The sequence below is a fragment of the Pelodiscus sinensis genome, chromosome 24 (assembly GCF_049634645.1).
Source record: "Pelodiscus sinensis isolate JC-2024 chromosome 24, ASM4963464v1, whole genome shotgun sequence".
NCBI classification, from domain to species: Eukaryota; Metazoa; Chordata; order Testudines; family Trionychidae; genus Pelodiscus; species Pelodiscus sinensis.
The window spans coordinates 11,606,080-11,617,959 of NC_134734.1; the positions used below are offsets into that span (position 1 = coordinate 11,606,080).

Genomic DNA, 11,880 nt, shown 5'->3' on the forward strand with positions numbered 1-11,880 from the left:
CGCAAATGAAGAAGTGTTAGGCAGAAATGCAGGGCAGGGAAGCAAGAAAAGGCAAGCAAGCAGAAGAAGCTGACAAACGGCAGTCCGGGGGGAGGGCCCCTTTAAGCACGCGTCTCAGACAGCTTCAAGCTGCAGCACCCGGGAGCAAGTGCTGATTTAATGCCCTGCATGAACTGGTTCCAGGTGGCCTTCAATGCGAGATAGCATCCAAGCAGTGTGGACGCTATCTTTTGAAATAGCAAATTGCTTTTTTGTTGCTCTTTTTGCATGTGGATGCTCTTTAGAAATAAGCTTTTCCAGAAGTTTGCTTCTGGAAAAGATTATGCTGAAAGAGGCTTGCAGTGTAGATGTACCCAAGGAACGCAAAACAACCCCAAAAGGGTTCTCGCCAGGGCTCGCTTTAGGAAGTTTGGGGCCCAATTCGAACAATTTCAACAGGGCCCCACAGCAATTTTGGTTGAGAAAAAAAAACAGCACTCAAAATCCCCAGTTACCACCCTCGCAAAGCCCCGGAGGTAGCTAACACCCTCACCCCCACCTCCTGCAGCGCAGGCAGATGCTGCACTTCTCCTCCAGGACCGACGCCCCCTCCCGCAGTGCACCCGGCACACTTGCGGGTTCAGGGGGAATCAGACAAATCGGCCTAAGGCCGGCCCTGGTTCTCGCCATAAGCAAAATGGTTCTCTTGGAAAAGAACACGTGACAAAACAGGACAGGGCAAGTGAGGCAGGGGAGCAAATGAAGAAGTGTCTGGTGGAAATGCAGGGCAGGAAAGCGAGAAAACAAATGATCCCACGTGGAAAACGAGAGGCAAAAAGAACAGGAAGCCTCAAAATGTTTCTGGCTGAAAAATAATCAAAACGTAAAACCATTTCTGCTAAGATGTGTTTGTTGGGGAGGGGGAGTGAGGACAACTGAACCAATTCCCCTGGTAAAATTTTGTCTGTAAGGTGAAAAATGGGGGATATTTGCACCCCGACACCCATATTCCCATACCATACCTAAAGTTAAAATTTCCAGCTAACTCACTAACACACGGACACATGCACAAAAAGTCAAGGTTTTTGGCTACAAAATGCCGAAAAAGGTATTTGGAAGGGGAGGGGCGACTTGAAAAATTCCAGCCAACAACCTATCTAGCCTCCACATGATAATGTCTGGCTTCATTGTGCACCCCTACCCCCAAAAGTCCTAAGAACATAAGAACGGCCTCACTGGGTCAGACCAAGGGTCCATCCAGCCCAGGACCCTATCTGCCGACAGTGGCCAATGTCAGGTGTCCCAGAGGGAGTGAATCGAACAGGTAATGATCAAGTGATCCCTCTCCTGCCATCCATCTACCCTCTGACAAACAGAAGCTAGGGACACCATTCCTTACCCATACTGGCTAAAGGCTATTAATGGACTTAATTTCCATGAATTTATCTAGTTCTCTTTTAAACCCTGGTATAGTCCTAGCCTTCACAGCCTCCTCAGGCAAGGAGTTCCACAGGTTGACTACACGCTGTGTGAAGAAGAACTTCCTTTTATTTGTTTTAAACCTGCTGCCCATTAATTTCATTTGGTGGCCCCTAGTTCTTATATTATGGGAACAAGTAAATCACTTTTCCTTATTCACTTTCTCCAAACCACTCATGATTTTATAGACCTCTATCATATCCCTCCTTAGTTTCCTCTTTTCCATGCTGAAAAGTCCTAATCTTTTTAATCTCTCCTCATATGGGACCCCATTCAAACCCCTAATCATTTTAGTTGCCCTTCTCTGAATCTTTTCTAATGCTACTATATATTTTTTGAGATGAGGAGACCACATCTGTACATAGTATTCAAGATGTGGGCGTACCATGGATTTATATAAGGGCAATAAGGTATTCTCCATCTTATTCACTGTCCCTTTTTTAATGATTCCTAACATCCTGTTTGCTTTTTTGACTGCTGCTGCACACTGCGTGGACGTCTTCAGAGAACTATCCACGATTACTCCAAGATCTCTTTCCTGATTAGTTGTAGCTAAATTAGCCCCCATCATATTGTATGTATAGTTGGGGTTATTTTTTCCAATGTGCATTACTTTTCATTTATCTACATTAAATTTCATTTGCCATTTTTTTGTCCAATCACTTGGTTTTGTGAGATCTTTTTGAAGTGCTTTACAGTCTGCTTTGGTCTTAACTACCTTGAGCAATTTAGTATCGTCTGCAAACTTTGCCACCTCACTGTTTACCCCTTTCTCCAGATCTTATATGAATAAGTTGAATAGGATTGGTCCTAGGACTGACCCTTGGGGAACATAGTTAATGGTTCCACAATTTCACATTTGAGTTCTTTCAGAACTCTTGGGTGAATGCCATCTGGTCCCGGTGACTTGTTACTGTTAAGTTTATCAATTAATTCCAAAACCTCCTCTAATGACACTTCAATCTGTGACAAGTCCTCAGCTTTGTCACCTACAAAGGACGGGTCAGGTTTGGGAATCTCCCCAACATCCTCAGCCATGGAGACCAAAGCAAAGAATTAATTTAGTTTCTCTGCAATGATTTCATCATCTTTAAGAGCTCCTTTTGTATCTTGATCGTCCAGGGGCCCCACTGGGGTTGTTTAGTAGGCTTTCTGCTTCTGATGTACTTAAAAAACATTTGTTATTACCTTTTGAGGTTTTGGCTAGTTGTTTTTAAGACTCCTTTTTGGCTTTTCTTATTATATTTTTACACTTAATTTGGCAGTGTTTATGCTCCTTTCTATTTACCTCACTAGGATTTGACTTCCACTTTTTAAAAGATGCTTTTTTATCTCTCACTGATTCTTTTACATAGTTATTGAGCCACAGTGGCTCTTTTTTAGTTCTTCTACTGTGTTTTTAATTTGGGGTATACGTTTAAGTTGGGCCTTTATTATGGTGTCTTTGAAAAGTGTCCATGCAGCTTGCAGGGATTTTACTTTTGTCACTGTACCTTTTAATTTCTGTTTAACTAACCTCCTCATTTTTGCATAGTTCCCCTTTTTGAAATTAAATACCACAGCACTGGACTGCTGAGGTGTTCTTCCCACCACAGGAATGTTAAACGTTATTATACATTTTTATAAAGGAATAAAGTGCGGCCTACTGGCCGCTCGGAGCACCTAGCCGAGTGCAGATCACGGCTGCTCACGGCCGGCCGAGCTGCTCTACGCTGGGCGCGCTGCGCATCTGAGGAAGAAATGTGTGGCGACGGCGACAACGGCAACTCTAGGTCCCAGCTATTAGGTTGGGGAGGGCTGGGAGTGCCTGGCTCTGGGGGAGGGGGAAGGCATTAGGTTGGGGAGGGCTGGCTCTGGAGGAGGGGTTAGGTTGGGGGGGGGCTGGGAGTGCCTGGCTCTGGGGGAGGGAGGAGGCATTGGGTTAGAGAGGGGGGCAGTGCTCTGGGGAAGCGGAGGGGGATTGGGTTAGAATGGGGATATGGGAGTACCTGGCTCTGGGGGGGAGGTAGTGGTTATTTTGTTAATATTTTATTTTTTATTTATTTAATCCCAAATACAATCACAAAATGTATATTAATTTTATACCAATAAATATATGTCAATTTTTTGCAATTGCATGAATATTATATGTTTATGCAAAATCTCAAACTTACAAAGTATCTGAAATTTTCACAGAAGCTTGTTCTATTTGATTAACCACAGTCTATACTTGTTTTTATTTCAACAAAACAAGTTATGTATCACATAAAAAATGAAAAAATACCTTACATTTATATTTAAATTAAAAATTATTTTATATGAGCAAATAACAATTTTACACATCAAATTATTGTATTATATTAAAACAAGACCTGAAAACATATTATAAAATATACTTAAAACAATCTATAATAATAAATAATTATGACTTTCCAATAGAAGTACATTTTCTGTGATGGCCCTGAAAGCTATCAGTTTTCATTTGTGCGGCCCCAGTAGGCTTCAATTTGACATGCCTGTCCTAGATTGCTGGGTTTTTTTTTCAAGATAAGCATGTGAAACTCAACAACTTTCCCCCAGTGCATGCTCCTCGGGATTGGAAGCCTGCCCCTTTCTAAGGACGGACGCTGCCTCTGGGTCTTTGGGGTGATTGATGTTGGCCAGCAGCAGTAAAAGGCTGGTATCATAGGCCCAGAGGACTGGAAGGGACCCTATGGGTCATTATGTTTAGTCCACAACTCGCCTCGCCCATAGGCTTCAAGTGATCCGGGTCATTACAGTTATAGTCAACTGCAAAAGCCACCAGGGACCAAACTTGCCGGGTGAAAAGACCCTAAAAAAAACCTTCCACCCGCAGCCTGGTGCTGACCCATGATTAAATAAACACAGTCAAGGGTGGGGAAGGAGTTTACAAGTCACCCAGCACTGGGGCAGCTCCTGGGGAATGATGACTCATGATTAATGACTAAGCAAGAAAGGAAGAGTCCAGGAAAGAGCACTCCATGGACCACCTGGAATGAAAACTGCTGGCCAATGAGCTCTAATTAGTGGAACCCAGCTGGTGTCTCACTCATTGCATATAAGGACCTTCAGGGTGAAACACCCACCCCAGGCTGCCAACTGAGGATGAGTGACCAACAGACCATGATCATTAGAGAACAATGAAGAGATGATGACTTACGCATGGCAATAAAGGAACTGCCCTAATTCAATGGCTCTGAGCAGGCCAGCCGACAAGGGACAGCTAAGGAAATGGGATAATGAAATAATGAGTAAAGGAGGTCAGAGTACTAATTATTAATGAACTTTGCCCATCTCAGATCACTAATCAGAAGCCAATTAATGCATGGAAATTAACAAATGCCTAATGAATCAGTCTTTGCTAACTAAGGGGGGAAGGGAGGGAGATGGAATTGAGGGGCGCAGGGACTCATTTCAGATCCCCATGATGAGACCTGCAGCTAATCCGTGCTCCTGAGGTAATTCCAGCCACGCTGTCGCCTCTGCATCTGGTGCACGGCCACAGGCCGGGCCCTCACCTGCAGCGCCCGACGTGCAGCCGCAGCGCCCCTTGCAGGTGCAAGCCCAGGTAGCGGATGAACTCATCGGGCATGTTGTGAACATTCGGCGTTGGGAGCCGGTTGTCGTAGTAATGGTGGAAGAGCGGCCGCCCGTCAGGGTCGTTGTCAAAGGGCCAGAAGCCGTAGAGGGTGAGGTGCCGGCACAGCTCCAGGGCGACGTTCACCAGTATGAAGCCAGAGGAGAGGCGGCTGACGTTGAGGCCGCGGCTCCGCCAGTGCCTGTCCAGCCCCGCCAGGTACTTGGGGTTCATGAAGAGGACGTGTGTTGGGGAGTGGAATTCCTGCAGAGCGTAGAATGCCCGGAGCGAGACCTGCATGTAGCCAGTGAAGCTGAAGGCCGGGATGAGGAGCAGGGGGGCCCTATAGGCTCCCACCGCCTCAACAAAAGGACCACGGTGGTGATTTAGGCTCCTGAACCTGCAGGCAGGGAGAGATTCCCCCATGAACCATGGTCCCAGCCCTGTTCCTGCGGCCACCGCATCGCTCAGTCTCCTCTGTCCCATCCCCGGCGGAGCCTATAGCCAACTGGAGAGCTGGGGGCTGGCACTGAGCCAAGAAGTGTGCCTTTGTAGCCAAGAAGGCTAATGGCATATTACCATTAGGAGGAGCATTGCCAGCAGATCTCGAGAAGTGATTATGCCCCTTTATTTGGCTCTGGTGAGGCCACATCTGGAACACTGTCCAGTTTTGGGCCCCCACTATAGAAAGGATGTGGATGCATTGGAGAGGGTCCAGCAGAGGGCAACCAAAATGATTAGAGGGCTCGAACACATGATCTATGAGGAGAGGCTGAGGGAGTTGGGTCTGTTTAGTCTGCAGAAGAGAAGAGTGGGGGGGGATTTGATAGCAGCCTTTAACGTCCTGAAGGGAGGTTCCAAAGAGGATGGAGAAAGGCTGTTCTCAGTGGTGACAGATGGCAGAACAAGGAGCGATGGTCTCAAGTTACAGTGGGGGAGATCTAGGTTGGATATTAGGAAAAACTCTTTCACTAGGAGGGGGTGAAGCGTTGGGATGGGAGATGGTGGAATCTCCCTCCCTAGAGGTTTTTAAGTCTCAAGCCCTGGCTGGGTTGATTTAGTTGAGATTGGTCCTGCCTTGGACTTGATGATCTCCTGAGTATCTTCCAGCTTTATGATTCCTTTACCCTAAATCCCTGGGGAGCCCAAGGCTGACTGGAGAGCTGTGGGGGCCTGGTATCTAATCCCATCCTCCCTCCCCTGTAGGTTTGAGTCCTGACACCTCCCTTCCCACCCCACAGGTAACAATTCCCTGCCCCCATATTCCAATAGGGACTCCTCTCCCGCCCCCTGGTACCGGGCATGCAGGATGCTGGGGTTCATGGTGACAGCGCTTGATTTGGTGCCCACGTCCTCAGCAAAGCCCAAGGGAGGCATGTTGAACCTGGGAAAAAGGCAGCAGCGTGAGTGTGGGGGAGGGGGGGCTCTGAGGGACCAGCGGTCTCCTCAGCTACTGGGGGTTCCCATGGCTCCCCTGTTCTCTCCTCAGAGTGCATCATGCAGGGGCTCTTCATACAGCGCAGCAGTGTCCCTGCTCCCCTTGATCCCTGAATCCCCCACCCCCTGGTCCCTGTCCCCCACCTCTGATCCCTGCATCCCCCAATCCCCAAATCTCCCAATTCCTGTCCCCCCCATCCATGAACCCTCCCCCCCCACAGTTCCCTCTGAGCTGTGCGCCTGCGTGGCCACGCATAACAAATTCTCCACCCCCCACCTCCTCTGCAGAGCCCCGCGGTGGGTTCCTGCTCTGGAGGAGCCGCGTGGCTGGTCAAGGCTCTGCCTCCTGCTCTCACATGTCACTGCCCCACCCCCAGCACCAGATGGGGTCCTCCAGCAGCCTCGCGGGGAGCAGCCTGGGATAGCCCCTACCCTGCACACACAGGCTGCCCAGGGAACAGCGCTCCTGGGGTGGGGGACAGGGGGAGGTATCACCTTCTCCCTACAAGGTGGGTGGGGGGTGACTTGAGGGAGTCTCTTGGGGAGCACAGCCACAATGGCACCCATCCGCACAAGCCCACATGACCTCAATATTGGCACACAAGCCAAAACTCACTCCGCTCAGGGCTGGAAAATCTTAGCAGGAACACTGCTCCCCACCCCTGGTCCCTGCATCCCCCCAATCCCTGCCCCCACCCCAAACCCTGAATCTCCCACCCCCGATCCCTGCACCCTGACCCATGAACCCCACACTCCGATCCCTGCACCACTCACCCCCTGATCCGTGCACCTCCCACCCTGTAGAGACCACTCCAGCCAGTATAGCTGATCCCCCTCCTCCCCTCACCATTACCTGATGATGAACTGGGCATGGTCAATTTCAGAGCCACAGCTGCTGTTGCGGAGGATTCCTCCGCTCCCCACCACAGCGCAGCGCTCATAGGGTGCATTGTGAAATGGGGAGTCCTGCTCGGGAAGGGACCTGGGTCAGCAGCCATCAACCATGCACAGACCCTACACACAGAGCCTCCCTCCGGATGCCAAGATGCAGCCACCTCTGGGGCAGGGTAACTGGTGACACAGAGACCCACCCGCCTGGCGCTGAGATGCGACCACCACTGGGGTGGGGCATCTGGCTACACAGACTCCCCCCCCAGCACTGAGATGCAGCCAGCTCTGGGATGGAGCACCCAGCACTGAGCCCCTGCCAGCCATCCGCAGCCCAGCACCCCCTACCTGAGGCAGCATCTCCTGCAGCTCCTCCTTCACCTGCAGCTTCTTGGCCTGCTGCCCGTCGTAGATGATATGGGAGCCCAGTAGGGTGTTGGTGAAGGTCAGCACCAGGTTGGCGGAGGCATTACAGCAGCGGCCCAACTCCTCCCTGCGCGGGGGAGAGAGGTGCCATGGGAAGGGTGGGACAAAGGGGTTTGGGGCATGGTGGGATGGGGAGTGGAGCAGGGCCATGTGGAGATGGGAAGTGGTTTGTGTCCTTTCCGCAGGACTCTGTCCCTCGGACCCCCTTCCCAGGGGTGGAGGGAAAGACACAAGGGCTACATCCACGCTGACGGCTTGCGCAAGAGCAATTGTGGCTTCAGAGCTTTCTAGCACAAGAGAGCGTCCACACTGCCATAGACTCTCTTGCGCAAAAGCACATGCCAGTGTAGACGTGCTCTTGTGGAAGACTTTTGCGCAAGAACTCTTCCACAAAACAGTTCCGGCACAAGAAGCTGCCAGTGTAGACATAGCCAAGGAGTGGGGGATGGAGCAGTGGAGGTGGGAGTACCTGTACTGGTCCAGGACACTGGCATTATGTGCCCAGGGACAGCTCTGCAGCAGTTGCAGCTGCCTAAGAGGCCAGCCCTTATCTGACCTGGGGAGGAGAAGGAGAATCACTGACTTGTCCATCATCGTTGAAGACACCCCCCTCCCACTGTGCCTCAATTTCCCCCATATTAACTGCTCAATATAGTTAAGACCAAAGCAGACTGTGAAGAGCTTCAAAAGGATCTCACCAAACTAAGTGATTGGGCAACAAAATGGCAAATGACATTTAATGTTGATAAATGTAAAGTAATACACATTGGAAAAAATCTCAATTATACATACAATATAATGCGGACTAATTTAGCTACAATTACTCAAGAAAGAGATCTTGGAATCACTGTGGTTAGTTCTCTGAAAACATCCACTCAGTGTGCAGTGGCTGTCAAAAAATGTTAGGAATCATTAAAAAAGGGATAGAGGATAAGACAGAAAATATCTTATTGCCTCTATATAAAACCATGGTACGCCAACATCTTGAATACTGAGGACAGATGTGGTCACCTCATCTCACAAAAGATACACTGGCATTGGAAAAGGTTCAGAAAAAGGCAACAAAAATGATTAGGGGTTTGGAACAGGTTCATATGAAGAGAGATTAAAAAGACTTGGACTTTTCAGTTTTGAAAAGAGGAGACCAAGGGGGGATATGACTGAGGTCTATAAAATTATGACTGGCATAGAAAAAGTAAATAAGGAAAAGTTATGTACTTGTTCCCACAATATAAGAACTAGGGGTCAACAAATAAATTTAATAGGTAGCAGGTTTAAAACAAACAAAAAGAAGTTTTTCTTCACTCAGCGCACAGTAAACCTGTGGAACTCCTTGCAAGAGGATGTTGTGAAGACTAGGAATTTAACAGGGTTCAAGAAAGAGCTAGATAAATTCATAAAGGTTAGGTCCATCAATGGCTATTAGCCAGGATGGGTAGGAATGGTGTCCCTAGCCTCTGCTTTTCAGAGGCTGGAAATGAATGACAGGAGAGGGATCACGTGATGATTACCTGTTCAGTTCCCTCCCTCTGGGGCATCTGGCATTGGCCTCTGTCAGCAGACAGGATACTGGGCTAGATGGACCTTCAGTCTGACCCAGTGTGGCCAATTCTTATATCCTTGTGTTTTGCATGGCTGCCCAGGGCCAGCTGGGAGACAGGGGAAGGGACCTGGCCCATCAACAAGGAAGCAGGCCCCAGGGTGGGCATGCTCAGTGGGTCTCTCCGAGAGCCTGGGCCAACGCAGGAGGAGGGGGAAGTTTAGCCTCCATCCTGTGAGTCGGTCATGCCCCCTCCCCGAGCATCCTGCCCTCCCACACCACACTTGCCTCACAGGGAAGGCCCCCTTGGTCAAGTTCCGACCCAGAGCCTGGCACTGCGTTGCGTCCATCACCAGGGCATCGGGGCTGGAAAGCAAGATAAGGCGTTAACTCAAGACAGGAAATACCCCCGGGGGCACTTCCTTTTCTCCCTGCTCCAAGCCTCTATCCCTCCCCCTCCCACAGCTCCACAAACATCCCCCTCCTAGCCCTGTCAGCACTTCATTCTCTGCCCCATGGGATCCCCCTCCCCTCTGCCCCTTCCCTACCCACCTGGAGTTTCCCACACGGGCCGGGAGAGAGCAGGGCCAGCGGATCCCTGGCTCAGACGCAGCGACAGTACCAGCAAAAGTGGGCGACTCCACCGGCAGGGGGGAATGGCTGTGGCGAACACAGGGAGATTAACACCAGCTGAAGGAGAGAGCTCAGGCATCCTGGCTTCTGCCCACCACCCCTCCACGCTCTAACCAGTAGCCCCCACTACCCTCTTAAAGCCAGGGAGAGAACCCAGGCACCCTTGCTTCCATCCCCACCATGCTGTCACCCACTAGCCCCCACTCCGCTCCCGGAACAGGGAGAGCGCCCAGAAGTCCTGGCTCCCAGCCGCCCACTCACTCACCTCTGAAGCCTCCACATGACAGAGAGGCTGAAGCTGACAGTAACGGCCACACACAGTGCCAGCACCCAGCGACATCTCAGCAGCACACTCAGGGGCCCCATCCTGGCGTGGGCTGTGGGGAGAGCAGGCCAAGTGAGATGCAATGCAGGCAGGGAAATCCACTGGGCACAGGCACCCGGGGTGTCCCTCCTCTCCGCCCTGCCCACGGCCGGTTGTGGGTGCCCAGGCTAAAGGGGCCATGGGTCAGGGAGTCCGGCCTCTTGACTAGCTGGGAGCCAGGATGCCTGGGTTCTCGCCCCACCTCTGGGAGGGAAGTGGGGTCTACTGGTTAGAGCGGGTGTGAGAGGCTAGGAGCAGGTAGAGGAAGCTGGGAGCGGAGCATAGCCCTGGGAGATACCTCCCTGCAGCAAAGAAATCCTGAGGGGCCATGGGGCTGTGGATAGAAATAAACTGACAAACCACCCCTTTCATAGGGGCATCACCCCGGCAGGAGCCCAGGGACGCATTTCTCATCCTGGTGGCTGGGCCCCACAACCAGGGCACCAGGTTGCACGAAGGGGTCAGTCACATGGTGCCTCCTGCCCCATAGGGCAGCCTGAGTTGGGCTCCCTACTCTGACCACTGGGAGCTCTGGGGTCCTGGCACTGCTTTGGTGTAGCAGAGCTGGAAACTGGGAAGGAGCTGCCACCGGGCAGAGAACCCAGGAGTCCTGGCCCCTGCCCTCCCCCGCTCTAATGCACCAGCCCTCACTGCCCTCCCACAGCTGAGCAGAAAACCCAGGAGTCCTGGCCCCTTCCCCCTGCTCTAATGCACCAGCCCTCACTCACCTCGCCAAGCCGGGCAGAGAACCCAGGAGCCCTGGGAGCTTGATGAGCCGGGCCTTCCTGTAGTGCCTCTCTCCCAGCTCCCCCTGCAGCCTGAGTGGGAACAACCAGGCCACGTGCCCTGGGCTGGCAGGGGGCAGCTGGAAGTTTGCATAAGGAACCGTTCATTTGTCAATAAAAATACTTGCTCAAAAGTTGATACCGTGAATCCCTTTCCCTGCTCTCCTCTCCCCGCCCCCTCCGTCCTCTTCCCTTCTGTAAGGGGAAAGGGAAATGGGAGCGACAGAATACACTCACCACCACCCTTCTGGCATGGTTTGTGCCTGGGGGTCAATGCACAGGCAGTGAGTTTGTGTGTGTGTGCACATGTAAATGCACACAGATGTCATTGCACGGGCAGACATGCACGCACTGTTGGGTTTTTTAACGGGCCGGCAGGGAATCTAAGGGTATATGAGTCTACACTATGCAGCTTTTAGCTGACTCCACCCTGCCACTAAGTCAGTGTGTGTGAATACTGACAGTTGGCACCTCTGCCAATAAAAGCGGGTTTCAGGGGGGTTTTTTCAAATCACACATGAATGACAAGTTTTCTCCAGTCTCAGCAGGGTTGCCATGTTAGTCTGTAACTTTAAAAATGAGTAGTCCTGTGGCACCTTAGGGTATGTCTACACTACAAAGTTAATTCGAACTAACGGACGTTAGTTCGAATTAACTTTCATAGGCGCTACACTAGCCCTCCGTTAGTTCGAACTTAATTCGAACTAGTGGAGCGCTTAGTTCGAACTAGGTAAACCTCATTCTACGAGGACTAAGCCTAGTTCGAACTTAC

General features: G+C 50.9%; 1 protein-coding gene across 1 annotated transcript; it reads right to left on the bottom strand.

The window, feature by feature from the left end:
• Nucleotides 1–3,543: 3,543 nt before the first annotated feature.
• On the bottom strand, nt 3,544–11,293 carry LOC106732464 (alpha-N-acetylneuraminide alpha-2,8-sialyltransferase-like). Its single transcript, XM_075907182.1, has 9 exons — nt 11,052–11,293; nt 10,225–10,336; nt 9,879–9,986; nt 9,615–9,692; nt 8,256–8,342; nt 7,709–7,853; nt 7,326–7,438; nt 6,333–6,419; nt 3,544–5,435 (listed from the first exon to the last, which is right to left on the bottom strand). Exons 1-9 carry the CDS (start codon nt 11,200–11,202, stop codon nt 4,973–4,975), a joined length of 1,344 nt encoding a protein of 447 aa, XP_075763297.1. The 5' UTR covers nt 11,203–11,293; the 3' UTR covers nt 3,544–4,972.
• Between the last annotated feature and the right edge of the window lie 587 nt (nt 11,294–11,880).